Genomic DNA, 22,069 nt, shown 5'->3' with positions numbered 1-22,069 from the left:
TCAAATGACCAGCTTATCAGACTGAAGGAACTCTGTTCAGGGAGACAAAGATGAGCACTTACTCTCTCTCCTTCCACAGGATTTCTTGGAAGTCTTCCAAAGGCAGCTGCCAGGCTGAGACTTTAGTCACTGCATTCTCAGGGGACAGGTTCCCTGCAGGCAGTCTCAGCCCAGGCTTCAGGGCACAGCTTCCAAAACCACCCTTCCTGAACAAATCAGTGCAATCTGGATTTGGTTTCATCTCATCATTTAATCTTAATGAATCAAGAACCACACCTTCTTCCTGAGAAAAGGAAAACATAATCCAATTATCGTGTTGAATATTTTACATTCAGGAGAAAACTCATAAGGAAAACATTCTCAAAGGAAAATAAATGGTGTGATAAACATCAAGTCTATATTTGCATTTCATTATCATTCCCTAAAGGTCATATTGTGTGACCCAACAAAATCACATTCTTCTTCAAACATTTCTTTCTGTATTCTAACATTATTATAAAACAATTTCTCCAGGGGTCTGCTTTAACTTGCAGTTTGTCTTCTTTTCCTAATCACAACTAAAAATAAACCTGGGTAAATTTGAATAGATGCAGAGTTTTTAATAAACTGATTAATTCTTTTTTAAAATTTATTTTGTCACAAGGTCCTTAAAAGTTTCAAAGTAAAAAAAAAAAACTGATTTTTTAAAAACATTTTTTTGAAGGATGGGATAGAAAGAATTTTCAGGAAGGTCCTGAATGTTTTAATAGGCATGTTTGTTTAATTTTAGTTTACTAGTCATATCTCACATAGAAATTGAGACATTTTAATAAACATGGACATCAATTACCAGGACAGCACACTGAATCAAAAATCCTGTGTAATAATTCCAAAACTCCATTGAACTCAAGTTGTGGACATTTGTTTATAATTTAAATTTGACCTGACTTATGAGATTTAAATAGAAGAAAGCTAAGTGCAATTAAAATTTCAATGATACTTGATTTATACTATTTTCTTTTTAAAATACTATGTATTTTAAAAAGTTACCTAGTATTATTCATGTCTTAATTGTCTTCATAATTAATATTGCAATTATTTACAATACTTTAAAAACAATAAAATGAGTTCTGTACTTCATTTTTAAAGTCTAAGAAAAAAAATCATTGGTTAAATACAGTGTTCACCTAAGTTCTATGTTCACAGGTTTTCTTCTTATGTGTCCAGAGCTAGCAGTGAAACTTGTCAAAGTAAAGAAACCAGTGAAATTTCTTCAACAGAAAACATTTATTTTCTTGCAATCACAAGGCATTTTGTGTATTTTTTCCAAAATAAAACTTTGAATAAATACATCTATGTATTATTTGTTCTTGATACTAATGACACAAAATATTCCAAATGAAAGTGCAAGAATTTAAGAATTTCCTAGCATAATATGTGTACAGAAAATCTTCCATTTTCTCAAATACAATCTAGTGACTTCTAATAATAAAGAAGTATTTTGTGGATTTATGGCACATTATATTGACTGCATTCCTGTAGCCAATCTCTATTTCCAAATTTGTATATTAACACAATTGAATTTGGAGAACATTTCCCATTCCTAGGAAGATGTATATAAAGGTACTAGCAGCCTTCATTGTCAAGGTAAGCAAAAGCAATTAGAAGACCAAACCAGTAGAAGTAATCATGTTACTTCAGTCTGTTGAAATTCTTCATTTGCAATTGGATCTAGACTATATCTAACATAAATTGCAAACAGTATAAAAAACTTAAGATTTTAGATAAATTCTAAAGCTGCAAGATGTTGACTAGCAGGTTTTTAGAGATGGAATTTCATAGATGGGGTAACAATATGATTTTATGGACCAAGCTTTCATGAGTTTCTAAAATTTCCCTAAGTATGTCCCTAAGCACTTACCATGTCATAAAAAGGGGGAGGAGATTATTGATAAATGAATGTATGAACTACTAAAACACATTTTTTTTTAGAAACTTTATTTTATGCAGAATTCCCATAAATCTCAAGATGCAAACAACTCTAGAAAACTCCAAGTATGAATCATGGGATGTATTCTTTATATTTGCCCAAAGTTATCTTTTTCCAAGTAGCCAGGCTAGTCTAAAGCCTTAAGCAACAATCTCCTCTAATAATGTATTATTATTGACACACTTAGGGTGAATGGAGAGAAATCTCTCCAAATATTTTCTGTTCACATTTTGTAAATGCTGCACCATTTTTTTTTTTTTTTTTTTGCTGTATGTTAGTAAAGTCACAATATGATAAATCGTGTTCCTGAAAACTCCATACCCATCCCTGATAGCTCAGAGCAGGGCTGTATTTGGAGATAGGTCTTTCAAGCAGTGATCAAGTTAAAAGGGGGCATTCGAGAGGAATTAGTGATGCTGTCCCTGTAGGAAGAGGAAATCTGGACACAGAGAAGAGATGAGGTGAAGACACAGGGAGAAGACCCTACAAGCCAAGGAGAGAGGCCTCAGGAGACGAGGATCCTGCAGACACCTTAGTCTTGGACTTCTCTCCCCTAGAACTGTGGAAGAGTAAATCAGTGTCGGGTGGCCCACCCAGATTGTGGCCCTGCTGGCCCAGGGAGAGGTGCTGCTGGGTTTTTTCCTGTCCCTTTGCCCCAGGGGTCTGAACAATGTTGAAAGTGCAGCAATGTCTGGATTCCTGAGCGGATTTTTTCTTACCTTACTCTTTGTGTCCTCCTCCTCAACAAGTTGTCTTTTCTCCAAACCAACGGAGCCACACATTGGTGAACTAGTTTGAAGCTGGTCTTTCCCGTGGTGAGACCCTTCAAAGCCAGGAAGCTCCAGGCCCTGGGTTACTGTGGCTTCTGTCACCTCCTTTTGAAGTGACAGACTTTGCTTCTTTTTCAGTGCGCTCAGCTCCTTCATGGCCATCTCCAGTTCTATTCTGAGTTGTCTTCCTTCCTCCCTGGCACTGTTCCTCTCGACTCGAACTTTACTCCATTTTTCTCTCCAGTTGGCAGTGCAGTCTGACCACCAGCGCATGGTCTTTTCCATCTGAGCCGCCCTGGCCTTGACTTCCTCAAGTTCCCGCCGGCGGAGTTCATCACAAATATCCCATTTGTTGGTGTTGAAGGCTTGAGCCCTGAAATCACAGGCTGCAGGAGAGGGTGGCCCACAAGGGGGCAAGCAGGAACCACAGGCGTCCCTAGGGCAGGGGCTGGGAGCTTCCTTGTCACAGAGTGGCTTGATCGACGACTGTTGCATCTGGAAGATTTGAGTTTCCTCAATTAATCGATGAATGGAATCTAGGTTCATATTTGTCTTTCAAGGCCTAGGAAAGGACATAATTACACATTTGAATTTCCATTGTCATTGTTAGATCAAGCCCTATACTGAGAAAACAAATTGAAAAACAAAGCATCTTTTCAATATTGCATACTTTCTCTCCCTGTATAACCAAAATCATAGAAGAATTCATGCATTTGTAATTGCAACATTGTCCATCACAAAATTAAAAAACTGGAATATTTGTTGTCTACTAAATTACACACTAGTCTCCTTTGCTCCTGCTAACTAAACCCAATTCGTGGAAGTTGAATGAAGACTCTATTCTTCTCTGTGTGCAGAAATCCTTATCGCAACCCCAGAGGACAAACCATGATTAGTCTCCTTCTTCCCTAATGATCTCCTCCCGGGGGACTCTTCCCTACTCTCAAGACAGGCAGGTAACCTCTGCTCAGAAGAGAGCATCAATATGAAAAGTTCTCACTGCTCTGCTTTCTTCCTTCCTGAACTAGGATATGGTTTGGAAAAGCAAGGTGAAGTCCCTCTCATAACATGTAAGTTGAGAACAAGACAGATGAAGAGAGACATTTCATGACTGAGATGCTGCTTAAAGCCTAGAATGCATACCTCCAGTTCCTTTGTCAGAAGAGAAGGATTACCTTTATTGATTTAAGCTATGATCCTTGAGTTTCCTGTTGATTACAGTCTGAAGCATATCTACCTAATACAAAAATTAATTTCCTACCACGGTAAACATTGTGATAAGTTCTGAGAATAAAATATTATGAATAAGATGTGGCCCTTGTTGTTGAAACTTCTGCAGTCTAATGGATGACATGAATATACATACAAATTTAAAACATTTAATTTACACTATAAAACTGTGTTCATTTTTTCAATTGCTTTTTGGTATATATTTGTCAATTTAGTGCTAGATTTTTGGGATATGTCCAAGGTGTATTACTAGTTGTGACTATCTCCCACAAATGAAGATGTATCCCTGAATTGATAACACTAAAAAAATCATTTCAAAGCTTTGTAAAGGAATAAAAATAAATTTTCCATATATATGCCAAATTACAAAGTAATTTGTAAAGGCATATAATTTTAAAAACATGTGTACCTATTACTTTGTCTGATATAGGTATATTGGAAACATAACAAGTAACATTTTTAAAAAATAATTGCTAATACTTGAATTTTCAAATTAATACAGTTTCATGGTTACCAGATTTTGTTGTTTTTATTCTCAGATATAATTTTCTGGTGTAAATAATTATAGATGATATTTTATGTGCATGATAATCCATCTTCTTATGACCCATCTATTTAAGAACTGAATAACTTAATAACTGATTTATTATAGCCATTTACTTATAAAATAAGCCAATGACCGTAAAAAGACTACATAATATTTTCTAAAGACTATACAATTAAGTAACTTTATAATACTCAAGTTAATTACTATAATATTAAAACTAATGTATAATAACTTTATTTGTAAAGGAAGAAAAGCACATTTTAATAAGTACTTTATAGTGATGCCAAACCAATTCACTCCCTATTGTAGTACTTACTAAAATAATGTAGATTCATGGTTGTAATTACATGATGGCATCTGTGTTCATCATGTTTGAATTAGAGCTGACTGGAGTAATCCATCCCTACACATTTACTGTAATTCAGAGGACATAATAATAAAACTGACCACACTTTTCTGATAATTATTAGATCAAGATCAATATAAAAAGAGAGAAAAGAACAAAAGAAATTCATAACTGGAAACATACACACACATATTTAATTACATTTTCTTTCTGTTGAAATTCCAAAATGAACACAGAGAATTTAATTTATCATATTAAATTTAAGTTTATCCTTGACATTTTTCAAAACAAATCAGTATCATAAAATTCTAATGTCCTTAAAATGTCTCATTAACTTTTATTTCACTAGTATTTTGAAGACTCCATAATTGGATTCTGGTACAGTCCGGTCTTTCCCACCAATTAACTCTGTATTTTTTCCACATCTAACTAAATAAAAATGAGTTTGGTTTAATCCTTCAGTCCTTGAACTTATAATAGTATTTCCTATTCCAAAGAGTTTTCTCAAGCAAAGATGACCTGCTTGAGGTGGAGATATTCAACATCTCTGTGGATTCATTTAAGTAATTGTTTTCCCTATATATACACGTTCATCCTCTGTGATTTATTTACGATGACTGTATAAGTATTTGCCAGTAATCGTGGCACAAGGTCTTTGATGTAAGAGAAAACATTTTAATGCTATTGACTTTGGTTTCTTGTACTTATTTCTGCATTTTAAAAATTCTCAATTCTCAGGCTACCATGATTACTGCAAATATTTTAATATTGTACATAATCAAATAAATAAGATGTGATAGGAATATTAAATGCAATGTCCATCCAATATTACTAAAGATCATATTTCTGGCCAAAGAGGAGCTTAATGTATAAGATGGTGGGATCTTGAGTGTATTGGTTCTTATCCTGACTCTCCCGCATTTTGGAGAAAAGGTCTTGGACAGATGATGCAAACGGCCTTTGACTCAATATCCTTGTTTGTCAATGGGACAGAGACAGCTTGTATTCAATAGGACTGCTTTCTTTTGACTGCTGAATAGAACTTCACCTGCAGATTGGCTCACACAGCAGCTCTCTCCAAGGTAAGGCAAAAGTTTCTCTTAGTATTACAAGTAGGAGTCAATAGTACTGTTACTGGACTATTGTCACATTTAATTTTTTCAGTTTATTTTCTCTGTTTTGAAAGATAAATAGTGTCTTTTAAAAAACAGGAGAACATAAGGAAAAATATTACTCACAATAGTGTTCTGAATTTCATGTAACAGAAGCCCCCACCTCACCTTGTCAAAAATCTACAGCTTCAAAGCATTATCCATTTTCACTGCAGCACAATGATATCCATTTTGGATATTTTTATGCTAAAGTATCTCTTATCAGATCACATCACCATTAGTCTGCTGATGCTGACATCATCCTTTGAGTTCCTTTAATGGCCTCATCACAGCTTAAAAGAAATGCTATCAGCTCCTCCAATTGTCATTCCAATCTCTATGTGTCTTGCTGCAGCCACCTGGACCTGCCTTCCTTGCAGGACCTCCCCTGCGTGTTCAGCTCTAGGCCATCTGATTGCTATGCAGGGGCACACCTCCCTCCCTCCCTGGCACCCCTTCCCCAGCTTCTCTCCCTCCAGGTAGAAGCTTCTGCTTGACTGCTGATGGGACCGATAATCCTACTACCCCAGATGTTCCAGAGGCCCAAGTCTCACAGGAATGTCTACAGTGGGGGTCTTCTGTGATAGTGGCTTCTGCCATCCTGGGACATTGCTAATAACCAAAAACAAGAAATAAATTAATCACGAATTTTAGCTAAGTCTTTAAAAGCAACACATAGTGGATTTTGATCCAAAATGTCTCTATTTACTTGGTTAGATCTCTCCCAAGTGACATTTTATGTATTTTCTGAAGAATGAAGTGGAACAGAAAGAAAAGCCTTTTTGGCAGAAGTTGCATCACCATGGCAGAACAAAATAGTATCCAAAGGGATTTTTTTTTAAAATTTACAGTTATTGCTTCCCCTTAACCTACAGAAAATGCATTCTAATGAAACCTTTCCCATATTTGTTTGTCTTAAGAAGGAGAGGACCTCTCATGCATGCACAACAATAGCAAAAGCCATAGCAATGAGAGAACAGAGTAATACAGATTTAAAGCACAAGCCTAAAGCAATGATTGCAACTGTGCCTTATACTCTGACTAAAGGAGAAGAGGAAGAATCGGTTTCTGATCTATGAGAAAACAGCACATTATATTCTAATGTGTGGCCTGCCAAACACACACATGTGACTTGTATGAAAGCATATATATTTTGTTTGGATTGAAAACATAAAAATAATGTATTCTGGGGATGCTGTGCAAGAGAACACTGAATGCAAAATGTGAAGACAGCAGGTTTGACAGCAGAGAGGAACCGTGATAGTGAATGGCCCCAGACAGGACTGCCAGGCGGCTCAGGCTCTGCTCCTGATTAAATGTTGTACTTAAAATTTATCTTTACACTGTGGCAAATTGCATGGAAAATTAGAGTCCATGCTTATTGTTGCAAAATGAAAGATTTTGGAATTGTATAAAGGCAGAAAAAATTCCATAGTCAACTAAAGAATGTAAAATAAATTTGATAATTATTTAAAGCTTATATACTTTCCTTTCCAAAAGCATGGTATTATAAAATAACCATAAACACAGTAAAACATGCCTATTTATAGTTTCCAAGAGTCATAATTAAATTATAAATTACTTGGATTGTTCATAGAAATTACCTTTATCATTAGAATGAACATGGGATTCATACAATGAGCCTCACCTTTTATGACTTTTCTATTCATTTTTTTCTATCTCTTCTTTCTCGTGGCTCCCTGTTCTTGGGGCATCACTGCTTCAAATCAACACTGGACAAGGTTTACAATAGAAATTATCTTTAAAAAATTGTGACAAGAATAATGCTTTTGATAATGTTCACTGATTAAAAATTAACTCCATTTCTTTTAAAGTAAGCTATTTCAGCCGGGCACAATGGCACATGCCTGTAATCCCAGCGCTGGGGAGGCTGAGGCAGAAGTATCACGAGTTCAAAGCCAGCCTCAGGAACCTAATGAGGAGTTGAACAACTCAGAAAGACCCTGTCTCTAAATAAAATACAAACTAGGACTGGGGGTATGGCTCAGTGGTTGAGTGCCCCTGAGTTCAATTCCTGGTACCCCCCCAAAAAAAGAAAAAAGGCTCTATTTCAGAATAATTTTTCCTTGTGATAATATTCCTATGTTTTCTATGCTTTAAGAAATGCCAAATTTGGGCTGGGATTGTGGCTCAGCGGTAGCGTGCTCGCCTAGCACTGGCAGGACCCAGGTTTGATCCTCAGCACCACATAAAAATAAAGGCATTGCGCTGTGTCCATCTACACCTAAAAAATAAATATATATTTTTAAAAAAGAAATGCCAAATTACATGCAAATAATAACCTTATAAGTTGGAGACAGAAAGTAACCAGTCTGATCTATCTGGAATACAAATTAAGGAATAAAGAGAGATTCCAAAGTCCATAAACCATTTTAAAGGTGTCAATGCATCATTTGTAATGAATCTTAGAAAAATAGAATTCCTATTTTCTGGATCATCTTGAACACTTTATAGTACTTTTCCTGCAGAGTACAAATTTATGCCCAATTTAAAATTTCTTGGTGGATACATTATTTACTACTCTAATTTAGCACTTGGAGTGCCAATTTTTAAAAAAATATGTTTTAAAGTATTCCTGAAATTTCTCACCACTGTACAAATTTTGAGGCATAAATATTTGAGTTTAACAGCTTAAGTACATTTATATATATATATATATATATATATATTATATTATGTATATTATATATAATATTGGAAATATTATATATTATCATATAAATTATATATATATATATATATATATATATTATATATATATGACATCTATACTACTTAGTACCTATTTGTATGAAAACCTGACACTGGTTGAATTTTCCAGCATTTTTTAACATTTATGTTCTCCACAAAGTTTTGTAAACAAAATCACAAACTAGTTTAATATACAGTATAATCCAACTTAATAGTGCCAAATAAAGAGTCAAAATATTCCTTAATATCTTAAGCCAAAAAATGAAGTTAATATTAGTTGTACTAGAAGTATAGAGCTCCACCAAACCTTTTTTAAATATATAAATACGAATACCTTTAGCATAACTTGCAGGTGGCTCACAGATAACATGCACAGTTTATGGAAAATAAAGCTGTGCAGGTCTAGCAGTGGCAAAAGCTTCTACCACTTTTCAAAGTTGAACCGATGACTTCTCTGGAACTTGCATTACACTGAAAGCCTGTCTCGTGTGACCTTCACAGATTAGAAAGGACAGTACAACTGCTTTCATAAATTTCAGTTAAAAAGAACTTAAAATAAGAGCACATAGTAGACAACTTGAAATTATGATTATGAATGTATATGATGATTGTGGATCACAGGATGAAATAATTCCTAGCATAATTCTACTACAAATGAGGTGGTGCTAAGATGGTGCTTATGCTTTCCAAGACTGGGCTTTTATTTTTAAAACTTTTTGTTTGTTTTAAATTTAAAAGCCATTTATTTTTTAAAATTATAGACTTTTAAAACATTGAATTCATCAACGCTTTCCAGTATTTCTGTGCATCTCTCAGTACATACCCCATGACTTTCCTATGCATTTTTTTTTTCTTTTTAAATATTTTTTGTAGTTGTAGATGAATACAATAACTTCATTTTATTTATTTATCTTTATGCGTTGCTGAGGATTGAACCCAGAGCCTCACACTGCTGGGCAAGGGCTCTACCACTGAGCTACAACCCAAGCCCCTTTCCTAGGCATTTCTTAAGTGAAATTCCCAAGCCATTTACCCCATTCACATTTCATCTTAAAGAATATATAAGGTTAAGTCAGAGGTTCTTCATGGATCTGGCTATGCTTGATACTGAACATGAGACGGCTCTCTGTGTCAGTATGATTCAATAACATTTTCTTACACCCATCTGATGGAGTGTGCACACCGCCAACTACTCTGTTAGATGTCCGGAAATTTTCTCAGGCTTAATCATGAGTTTTGGTGCATGCTTGCCAAACGACTGTCATATTTATCTTTGGAAACCAGTTACAAATTTTTCAATAAGTAAAATTTATTCTTAATGTCTGTTTCATTTTCCCAACAGTACATTCTTTGTACTAATAATCCAAACTGGGTAAAGGAATTCCACATCAAAGAGCTAAAAGAAAAACATGGATTCAGAGCAGAAATTGTAGAATATATTTAGACTTTTATGTGCTACACCTATGCATATTTCCAAATACTTTGTTGTTTACTCTGCTTCTTACTAAAACAAATATATTTGTGCATTTTTGCTAATTTTTCTTATGTATAATCTGAAATTTAATTTTAAATGTAAACAATAATATTATACTGATACCACAGAAGAAAATTTAGCCTTTTAAAATAGAAATTATATCAAATTAAAAGTGTTTTCAAAAGCCCAGTTCCACAAAATCACTTCAAATGCTATATGGACCATCTAAGAAAGATGGGTAAATATAGGTTAATTTTAGACAAGAGAAAGATCAGATTTATGGAACCAACACTGGGCTTCAAGAGTAGGGTAGACAGAAAGGCAACATTTCTGAAGTACCCCTAAGAAGTCATATAAGATTGTCATTCCTGCCTGGATGGTTGAGTAAAACAGTATTTTAAAAATAATAAAAGTTAATTTGTAACTCATTTATTCTGTATACTAAACAGTACTATTATAGAACAATTTAAGTTTAGCTAAGAAGCAAATGACAACCCTTCAAATAATTAGCTTATCTTATAAAGTGAGGGACAAGTCTCCTATTTCTGTTGCAGCAATAAATAAATTGCTAAACCATACATTTAGCATATTAAAACAATGGATATTGCAGGGCGTGGTGGCACATGCCTGTAATCCCAGCAGCTCAGGGAGGCTGAGGCAGGAGGATCATGAGTTCAAAGCCAGCCTCAGCAACAGCAAGGTTGCTAAGCAACTCAGTGAGAGCCTGTCTCTAAGTAAAATACAAAATAGGGCTGGGGATGTAGCTCAGTGTTCAAGTGTCCCTGAGTTCAATCCCGGGGTGGAGCGGGGCGGGGGGGACGGGAAGCAGCAGATATTTATTATCACACAGTTCTGAAGTTCAGAAGCCAAAATAAATCTCACTGAGATAAAGTGAAGAGGGTTAGGGCTGGCATTCCTCAGGGCCCTAAGCAGGCAGGCAGTCCCTCTGCCCTTGCAACTTCTCAAGGTTGTCCACCTCCTTTGGCACACAGCCCCCTCCTCATCTTCTCAGAGATGTATTAACTCTTGAAATGAGTTTTGTATGTTTTTCTCAATGAGTTTAAAAGTTTGTTTTTGCATGATGCAAAAGATATTATTTTATATTAGGCAAGGTTCGGTGTGTTGATCAATATCTGAAACATAATAACTGGCAGCAACATAGATTACTTCACATCTTTGAAAGTAAAGAACTCTTGCCACTGTACCAAGTTGTTTCTTCACTAAATATTCAAACTGAGTATCAGCAGCCTGACCCAATACCACACACAGTGTGAGGTCTCATGAATGCTTAACTTTGGGTAAAGACCAAGAGAAAGAGTTTAGCTTCAACCCATTGTATCATCCAGTAAGGCTACAGAGTTTAGCAGCCAGGGCCACTTTTTTTTTTTTTAATATTTTTTGTGTAAAGACCAGATGGATTGGATAAAGAAGAAAGTAGTGACACACACACTCCATGTACTAATCTGACATTCTTGGCTTCAGAATTAAGGTACTCTTGGAGCTCAGTTTTCCTCCATGAGCATAACATTAAATCACTTTTCAAAACAGAAAACAGAAGAATTAAAGTTACCATACCATGAAAGTGCCTTCCCAGACCCCATCAAACAATATATAACATGTGCAATCATGTATTTAAATACATTTGTATATATAAATGTGTATGTGTATACATATACATATATAACTGGATTGTATATGATTTTAATATTTTAAGTAGATTAAACTACATGTTTGTGCATATTTATGAATGTCTGCAGTGCTTGGAGAAAATAATACTTCTATGTCAAATTACTTTTATGTTTAGTCTGTGTGCACTACAATTATACAGGAGCAAAGACATAAATCGTGTCAGTTATTTTCCAATATATTTTGGTTATGCATTCCTATATTTTATTATTTCACAGGGTCATACCATAGTTGTTAAGACTCTTATTTAAAAAAAAATCTGTAGTAACTGCAAAGGTAATCAAGTTGTCAATGAATTTTCATTTCATTATAGAGAATAAATTAAAAGATAATCATTAAGATAACTTAGTTATTTTTTACCTTCAAATCATGCTTGCTTAGTAAGCATGGATGATGCTGTAATAGAAACAAACAAAGCCCACGTATTTTTCCTTTGCAGTATTGGGAGTGAGCACCAGGCCTCCCACACAGGAGGAAAGCAGGAGACCACAGAGCTACTCCCCCATCCACAATAAGTTTTTGTTTTGCTTTTGCCTTGCTGGGGATTGAACCCAAGGCACTCTACTTCAAAGCTACCTCCCCAGCCCTTTTTATTTTTCATTTTGAGACAGGGTCTCACTAAAGTGTCGAATCCAGTCTAAATTTCATAATCCTCTTTCCCAGCCTCCTATCCAGTGGGATTACAGCATGTGTCACCATAGCCACTTTAGACCCTGTTTTTAAAGAGCAGACAAATATAACTTCTTTGAAAAATCTGGTCAAGTAGATGCAAATATGCTGTTGAAATAGTTCATTAAATATTAACTCATTAAATAATAAATATTAAGGAAAAAATTAATAGATTACTGATAATACTAACATTTTTCTATAAAAATATTCATACAATTTAATAGGAAAATGTACTGACTTCTAACATTAGAGTAATCCTTGTTATCTTTTAACGCCATTGAATAACCTTCAAACTAACAATTAATTTATGACATTCAGATTCAGAATGAGTAGGCTTCTTAATATAGTTCAGAATGTATGTAATACTGTGAACGTTGAATTCCAAACTGAAGCTTTTCGTTTGTCACTTAGTACCATTTTGCCAAAAGACCCCTGAAAAAAGTGGCTCAATTGAGTTCTAGACATCAAACATTGGAAGGGGTGAAAAGCTTTTTAAATTATAAGCATATGGATGGAATTCCCTTCAAATTACTAGTCAGATTAAATCTTAAGGGTAAAGAACACAAAACTTTGAGGTTTCTGCAACACCATACATCTGAAAAGTTACTCAGGGAATGGATCACCCAAAGACAGTTGAGAATTCACTCTGACTTTGAGTACACTAAGCTTCCCTCCCATTATTGGAATATTTGTACAACAATTAAAATGTCATCTCTACTATGTTCTTTTGCCATAAATAGTCATGAAACTAAATATTAGATAGTTGAGATACAGTTAGTTTGTGGGGTTTTTTTTAATATTCTGGAGGAAAAAAAAACCAGAAATCAGAAAACTCCAAGTAATAGATCTGTATGTATCATTTAAAAATGCAGCTCTTTAATGATTTAACCTATGCTTTCTCACTTAAACCATAGCAATCTTGTCCAAGTGATTATGTTTTGGGCTGGTAGGCACTGCATAGTAAGTGGGTAACTGGAAGGGGATAAATTAGGGCATTTTGTGCTTGAGTTCACTGTCCTCTCAATAATACTATTTTGTTATTGTCCTCAAAATGATATTTTTAAAAATTGGTTTTTAATTTGTATCACACAATAATCTAAATAAGATGTTAAGGTCAGAAGGAAACATCAGAGAGTATTTTAGCTATTTAATTTTTAAAGCAGTTATGATTATAATTTTAGAAAATGGAAAGTTTCATTGTTCTCCTATGTAGATTTTGTGACTGCAACTTCCTTCTATATACTGATATCTAACACATGTGGCATATTTTTAAATACACAAAAATATAAATAAACATACATTCATTGTACAAATAACCACTCAAGTGACAATCCATTAATATATAGCTTTAAGATTTTAATAGAACTTTAAAGTTGAACTATATTTGTAAGCAAAACAGTGAACAAATGTTGGGTTTCAGGTGTACTATGAGAATTAGAAAGAAGGATCATAGGTGATAGTGAGACTGGGCATTCTGGATACTACAAAGCAATGATGTCTCAGAGGTCTGCGTGATGGCAAGTCATGGCAGTGTGGTGGAATTTGTAACACGGAAATGGAAAAGGCTAGGTCAAATGTGAACCCACTGTAACTCTGAAATCCCTCTCAGACTAGAGTATTCCACTGGGAGGCCACTCTGTGGTCGGCATTGTGCAGGGTGCTGAGTGTGAGGTGCTGTGTCCTGGTGCAGCTCCACACCTACAGGGAAGCTCCCAAGTGTTCTAGGGTATGTGAACTTCCAGTGCCACACTGAAATTTTCGTGGATTACAGTTTCAATTTTATCTGCATGCATTTAGGAGCTATGTTGTTCTCTGTGTGTTTTTTAAGCAAATCTTTGCCCAGTATGTTTTTCATTATTTTATGGATGATGGTTGATAATGCTAATTGGTAGTTGAAGGAAGTTAGTTATTTGTTGATCTTTTTATTAGTAGTACATATCTTGCTCATGTTTTTATTTATTTTATCTTGTTTTACTCACTTGTCAACACCTGACTTTTTAAATTATTTTTTTATTTATATATGACAGTGGAATGCATTACAATCCATATTATAGAGCACAAATTTTTCATTTCTCTGGTTGTATGCAAAGTATATTCACACCAATTCGTGTCTTCATACATGTACTTTGGATAATTATGTCCATCACATTCTACCATCATTTCTAATCCCATACCCTCTCCCTTCCCCTCCCACCCCTCTGCCCTATTTAGATTTTTTCCATTCCTCTTATGTTCCCCCTCTCTACCCCACTATGAATCAGCCTCCTTATATCAGAGAAAACATTCAGCATTTGTTTATTGGGGGATTCACTAACTTCATTTAGCAGCATCTTCTCTAACACCATCCATTTACTTGCAAATGCCATGATTTCATTCTCTTTTATTGCTGAGTAATATTACATTGTGTATATATGCCACATTTTTTAATCCATTCATCTACTGCAGGACATCTAGGTTGGTTCCACAGTTTAGCTGTTGTGAATTGTGCTGCTATAAACATTGATGTGGCTGTGCCCCTGTAAGTGTGCTCTTTTTAAGTCCTTTGGGTATAGATCGAGGAGAGGGATAGCTGGGTCAAATGGCAACCCCTGACTTTTAATGAGTATATTAAGGATATTAAGGCATTATTGATACTTGGGAACTGGAGTCTGCCTTTTATTGTTTGTTTTCTGTTTCTTATTCTATTTCTTCTCCCCCTCCTCCCCTCTCCTCCTCTTCTTCTTCTTCATTGTTGTCATTGTCTTCTTTTCTGCCATATGTTATTCAAACATTGTTTTTTTTTTTTTAAATCCACTTGCCTGATGTCTTGAGTATATCACTTTGTCCAGGTTTCATAGTGATTGTCTAGAAATTAAAATATGTAAATATGACGTACAGCGCAGTGTAGAAAAACTATTATGTTTAGGCCCTTTTCATTTCTTTAAATATCACTTTCTTGGGTATACAGTGGTCTTGATTCTTATTTAAATAATCAGATCTGTAAACCAATGAGGAGAAAGTGTTTTCTCATACACATGATCTTTCCACTGCATAGTTGTTCTTCCCTGTTTTCTGATGCTCCAGGAAACCTTCACTTGTTTTGTCTTTCCTCCACCTGAAGGACTTCCTCTGGCCAGTCTTTAGGGGAAGGTCTGCTGACGGTAGCCTCCTCAGCTTCTTTCATCAGATATCTTTGCTTTCTGTTCCTGAAGCACAGTTTTGTGCTTCATACTGGATGGTTCCTTTCACTCAGCCCTTGAATTGTGTCCATGGCTCCAGGTGAGGAATTCACTGTTGACTGCTGGAATCTACATCCCACATGGCAAGGCCAAGAATCAAAGAAAGACAAGAAAATATTTACAAAAGAACAGAATTAAGGAGCTGGGGTTGTGTGGCTCTTTGGTAGAGAGATTGCCTCACACGCACAAGGCACGGGGTTCCAGCCTCAGCACTACATAAATAAATAAAGGTATTGTGTCCATCTACAACTTAAAAAAAAGAGCAGAATTAGAAGAAAATAAAGTTAGAAGGAAATAAGATAATGCTGCATAGTTAAGACAATATGATATTGGCAAATAAAAGAGATGAATACACTAATGGAAGGGAATACAAAATCTAAATACAGACAGATTTCTTTTGAACCTGATTTATGACCATTCAATAGGGGAAATAGTTTTTCCTTTAACAAAAAAATGCCAATTCAACAATACATTTACATAGAACTAACCATTGCATCACAATATGTAAGAGTAATCTTCCAAATAGAGTGCTCAGCCAGGAACAGTGGAAACACTCCTGTATTCCAAAGACTGGAGGCTGACCCAGGAAGATTTCAAGTTTGTGGTTAGTCTCAGCAACTTAGCAAGCCCTATCTCACAATAACAATAAAGACATGAAAAATTTGTCATAGGAAATATCATTCTGTCTTAGAGCTCCCCTGAGTTCAATCCCCAGTGCCACAAAGAAAACAAAACTAAAATGCTCACCCAAATGCATAAGACAGAGCAATAAATCTTTTGTAAGTTAACTAAGAAAAATCACTCATGACATTACAGTAAGCAGGTTCTCTAAACAGGATACCAAATATTAACCACAAAGTAAAATATTTGTACATTTGCTAAACTGTGTTTAACCTAAGATTTTCTGTTTAAAAGAAGAGATGATCAACAGAATGAAAATACAAACAGTCTCACTGGAGAAGGTATCAGCCATTCACGGAATGACTTGGAACTGAAGAAGTCACATATTGACCAGAAAACAAGATTTTTGAACAACATGCTACAGACGTGAAAATGCATTTTGTGAAAGACAATGTTCCTGTAGTCGATGAGCATATGGAATATTCTTATGCCATCTGTTACTAAGGAAATGCAAATTAAAACCACAATGGAAAACCGTAACCACAAGAGCTATCCCCACTTCATTTTTCCTAATAGCTCAAAATTGAAAGTATCCATTGTCTGTGAACTAAAAACGAACACATATATTTTGCCATAGTCATGTGATGGGCAATTACATAACACAAATCAATGCTGTTGCCATGGGGACGAACTTCAGAAACACACAAAATAATGCATTCTGCATATTCACATTTATAATGAGCCCCAAAGGAGGCACAAGTGTGCATGACAGAGATTAGAGTTTTCCACTGCACAGGGGTGATGATGAGGAGGTGGCATGGTGGACATTCTAACAGGGCTCTGCCACTTGAGCTGGAGGGTGACTTCATGACTGCTCTCAAAAATCCATGAGCTCTATGTGCTTTGGCTAAATAACTTTAGAGAATCCACCAACATTGAATCTCAGCATTGAGATTACCAGAAAGCAGCCAGAGATGTCTTTATATATCCATCCAGATCTCAGCAGTCAGGGTGCTTCCAGGAGGGGCAAGAGACATGTGATGAAGAGCATTGTCCTGCTTGGCAAGGTGAGCTCCTGTGAGAGTTCAGACTGACCACAGAGCAGCACTGAGCCTTTGCTTGGTGGCTGAGGGGAGAGTATAAGGAGAAAAGACTTTGCAGACACACTGGGGGAGAAGAGCCTGGCCACAGGGCTGGGTCCACATGGTTCCCTCTCTTCTGCAAATTACATCAGCTCTGCCTGAAAGGAGATGCACTCCTCCAAAGAGTGGACAACCTCAGTGGGTCTAATAAAGTCTCCTCCAATAGTGTGGTTTATTATGGAAATTCTGAATGGTTCTAAAATGCAAAATGTCTCCAATAAATTCACTTAGTTGCAGTAAAAGTATGATGAGATTTATATATACGATACTATATATATACAAATAACATGATATATGTCACATGTACAAATTTCATTTTTGTTTTTATTGGAATGAAGTGACAATATACCGAAAAATTAAAAATTTAGCTCTTTTCGAATTGTCTCTTTAATACAAAGAAACATGTTTGATTATACAAACACCCACATTAAGTTCTCCATATATGTTTTTGTCTTGTGAAATTAATACTCATTAAAAATGCTATGTTCATATTATCAGAATTTGATTCTTAAATATACATCCTTTACTAGAAATAAGGCATAAATATCAGCAAACAAATAATTTGTATGATCTTTGAGAAGTCTCATGACAAAGTGATCAACTGTCCTGTGATCCTATACAAACAGGCAACTGAGGTCATTTCTTAATACCTTGTCCACTCAAAGATACCATTCTTGCATTCACAAAAATGTTCAATTTAAATAAGTCAGTGCAAGATTCTCTGGGCCTGCTTCAATATAATGAGCAAGAACTAAACAAAGATAATTAGACTTGAAAAAATTTAAAAACCTACCCACTTCCTCCATCTTTATACATATTTCCATTTCAAACAGTTAGGACACACAAAAACAGAATTCTAATAATTATGTTGCTATTCAAATGCTAAAATTAAAATGAGAAAAGCAAATATGTAACTTGATATTATGAAAAAGTTTTAATTCCAGTTTTGAATTCTTCTTGCTCACTATGCTTATGAAAGCCAAATCTATTTATAAATTTCTAACAATCCTTGGCAACATAAAAGATTTTACTTCAGATCCCCAAGTTTCCCATGGAATTCTGTTGCATAAATTTAGGGGGGAAAAACAAATTCAACCTTATTTTATGCTATAGGAATCTCTGTACTATTTCAGATCAAAAGAATTCTCAGACCAGTATAATCATGTCAATCAAGCATTTTATAAAAGTAGTGATAAACTTAATTTTAAAATATAAAAACTCATGTAACATTATATATATATATATATATATATATATATATATATATATATATATATATTGTTGTTGTTGTTGTTGTTGTTGTTTGGTCTAAACAGCAACAGTTAAGTAGTGGGATGGCTCGAGATTCTTTTGGCTCTATACAACTCACTACTTTCTCTCTCCTGGAATGGAAAACGTTAGACCGGTCCAGAGCATCCTGTTAACCATCACAAGAGTTACTTTGAACATACATTTTATCTCTGGTTTTATTATAGATTAAGTCAGCCAAGCTGATCCTTCCCCTGTGTCATGCTGCTTTTACCCATTATTACTGTTTGACAGCTGTTGATCGCTCTTCAAGAGAACCTTTCTACAAGCTCCTTTGTTTCCAAAAATCATGAAAGGGAATGGGGAGTAAGCTAGACTGAAAACCAATGTGCCACTTTTGTGCAGGTGTGACCCATAGAAGTTAACTTGTCCTGTTTTACAATAAAACAGGAGTGACTGTGGCTATTTCACCCCCTATAGACATACACACACACACACACACACATTCATACACACATGTTCACATACTCCAGGAACAACACACACGTTCAATAGATGGTATCTGTCATTATTTTATGCTTTTTTTTTCTCTCTCTCTATATATATATTCCCCTTCTGTACATGGTGAATCTGTGGCTGAAATTAAAATTCAGAATATAAAGCCAACTGGCACACATTTCTGATTGCTAGTGTCGGTCACATCTTTAGTAAAGAACAGTGTGTTTTATTTTCTCCTCTTCCTTCGGGCAGGAAAAAAAAATCTGCTAAACTGAAATTAGGGGAAATGAGATTAATAAAATCTAGAAAACAAAGTGTTTAAAGATAAAAAAATGAACAGGATGTTGGAATGTAAACAATTCCACTTCCAAATAATCTAGTTAAGGGAACAGTGAAATGATAAATTGAAGTAAACAACTGAAGCTGATTTTCCCTTGGTTCCTGTCCAAATAGAAAGCTCACCTCACGGGGCCCATTGCTCTGCTGTCCTCTCTGTTGTCAGTCCTGGTTTACACTACAGTATGCTAGGTACACAGTCTAGACTGAAAAACAGACCTGGTGTCTGCAGAAAGAGTTGGGGAAATGAAGGTAGGGCATAAGCTTTGAAAAAAAAAGTGTTCAGTGTGTGTGTGTGTGTGTGTGTGTGTGTGTGTGAAAGAGAGAGAGAGAGAGAGAGAGAGAGAGAGAGAGAGAGAGAGAGGAGAGAGAGATTGATTCATAGGGGCAGCATCTCCTTTGAGTTCTCACAGAAACCAGAATAAAGAAGATATTCAATTAGTGAATCTAGGGGGAATCAAAACCTCAATTCAATTTAGAAAGAGGTTACTGAAAATCTATGAATTTTGGTTTCTGTGTGTCCATTGGGATCCTACAAGGGAGTCATATTCCAATCATCAGGCATCTCCCCAAGCTTGTTGGAGACAAAAACATTTCAGTATGTGTTTGGTGTTTTTGTGCGTGGTTGATGTGGGTATGAGTATCCACTGGGATTCCTCAGTCTTGTTGGAGCTCAGTCTTGTTGGAGACAAAAACACTTCTGGTATGTGTGTATTTGCATGTGTGGTTGATGTGGGTGTGAGTGTGTGAATCAAAGAAATGTAGGGAAAAGGTGAGAGAATAATAACTAGGAAATGGTAATTAATTTTAATATTTCAGAACTGGTGACCAAAAGCATTTAGCTTTCAATAACTAAAAACCTCGAGCTAATGTGTGATAAGGTAGTTTACTCATATAACCTATGTAAAATACTTTATTTCTTCAATAAAAAGAGGTTAAGAAACTACATGTAGCTACAATACACAACCTTTTCTATTAATTAATATTGTTGAAAATAATTTTCCGGGAAAATAATCTAACACACCAAAAACATTAGCAGCGATAGAGTTATGTAGCAGAAGAACAAATATAATTATCCTAAATGTTCTGAGGTATTAGTTTTCCTCATTAAAGTTAGTTTTTAGTCTTTCAACTTATAATAAACACATTGTAGAGTTTTTTCTTTCACCTTGATTTTATTTTAAATGAAATATTCTGAGAAGAATGTTACAGCACTTATTTCTACTTCAAATACTTCTGAGATCATTTGCATTTTTTGAAATGCATGCTCTCAGCTAATTTCTAAACATTTCAGAAAACAGTTTCTATGAAATGATATTCTGTCATTTATTGCTGCCTTTTAATTTTTTTTAGAGAATCAAAAGAAATATTTGAAGACAGAAAATAGCTATATCTTTCTTCAGTTTTCCTTTGAAAACAATGTAATTATACAGGATAGATTTTAAGAAATGTCTGAATGGAGCTGAGCTAGCCTACTGTTTGAACCTAGAGTTCTATGATTCTAAGAAAGAATATTGTTCCTTGGTTAAGCCAGTTTATTTCAATTTAAAGTGTGTGATTTGTTGAAAGAGATCATGTAAATTGAATAACTATTCCAGCATAACAGAGCACAATGCGTGTTATTTAGAGAAAAGGCTTAGGAGAAAAAAAACATTATCAATAATTTGCAAACTAAAAAATTCAGCCCTTTTTTTTTAAAAAAAAAAAAAGAGAGACTGAAGAAATATTTTTCACACCTTTCCTAGAAACTGGAGTAGAGAAAATATTCCAGTTTTCCCCCTGAGGCAGTATAGAAATATTCCCATTATTTCCTAGAAAGAATCAATGAATTCTGGGGCTCCAGGGAGCCTGGGAACAGATACCATGTTGTTCCTTGTATATAAATTCACTCTGGTCATCTCGGTGCCCTGATGACTGCAGGCTGCCGGGCCTCCCTGCCCCACCCTCTCAGACCCAGGTGAAGCCACCGCTAAGGACGTGGCGCCTTTGGGTGGCCCACAGACGCTGCGGTGGCCGTCAGGGGCTTCGAGGGCCGAGACGGCGGATGGACGACGGAAAGTCCTGCCACGAGTTAGACCCGTGAGCCGCGCAGATGGGGCGCTGCGTGACATCTCCGTGCCGGTGGCGGTTTGACTGTTCTTCCCGGTCACTTGGTCCTGACCGGGAAGAACCACGGTCCTAACGGTCCTGGAAGGTAGCGAAGCCCGGGACAAAGACGGTGGAATGGCTAGCTGTCAACCGGCGGCTGCTCTCGGTTCTACCAAAGCAAGAAACTGCCAGGAGCCCCCCCACCCCCGCATTGGGTCAACTGGCAGTGCCCACCACCCTTTGGGAGGACTCACTGGTCATTTGTGGAAGGCACGTGTGTATAATATGAAAAAGCTGGTCGCAACTCGACCCCCAGCCTTTTAGCAGAAAACTTTTGCTCAGTCTGGACATTTAGCTGTCAAGA

The 22,069-nt window shown here is 35.7% G+C and overlaps 1 protein-coding gene across 1 annotated transcript in view; it reads right to left on the bottom strand.

Moving 5' to 3' along the window:
- LOC143640239 (coiled-coil domain-containing protein 102B-like) overlaps positions 1–22,069 on the bottom strand; it is a 71,900-nt gene that overhangs the window by 37,844 nt on the left and 11,987 nt on the right. The window contains exons 2-3 of the mRNA XM_077108115.1: positions 2,689–3,301; positions 63–283 (exon numbers count right to left, since the gene is read on the bottom strand). Coding sequence (XP_076964230.1) covers positions 63–283; positions 2,689–3,285 — 818 coding nt within the window. The 5' untranslated portion in view covers positions 3,286–3,301. The remainder of the gene's footprint in view (positions 1–62; positions 284–2,688; positions 3,302–22,069) is intronic.

This window comes from Callospermophilus lateralis, unplaced genomic scaffold (assembly GCF_048772815.1).
Source record: "Callospermophilus lateralis isolate mCalLat2 unplaced genomic scaffold, mCalLat2.hap1 Scaffold_139, whole genome shotgun sequence".
In the NCBI taxonomy this organism is placed as follows: Eukaryota; Metazoa; Chordata; class Mammalia; order Rodentia; family Sciuridae; genus Callospermophilus; species Callospermophilus lateralis.
Note: the sequence above shows the minus strand (reverse complement) of the source record. Positions and strands in the feature narration are given on the sequence as shown.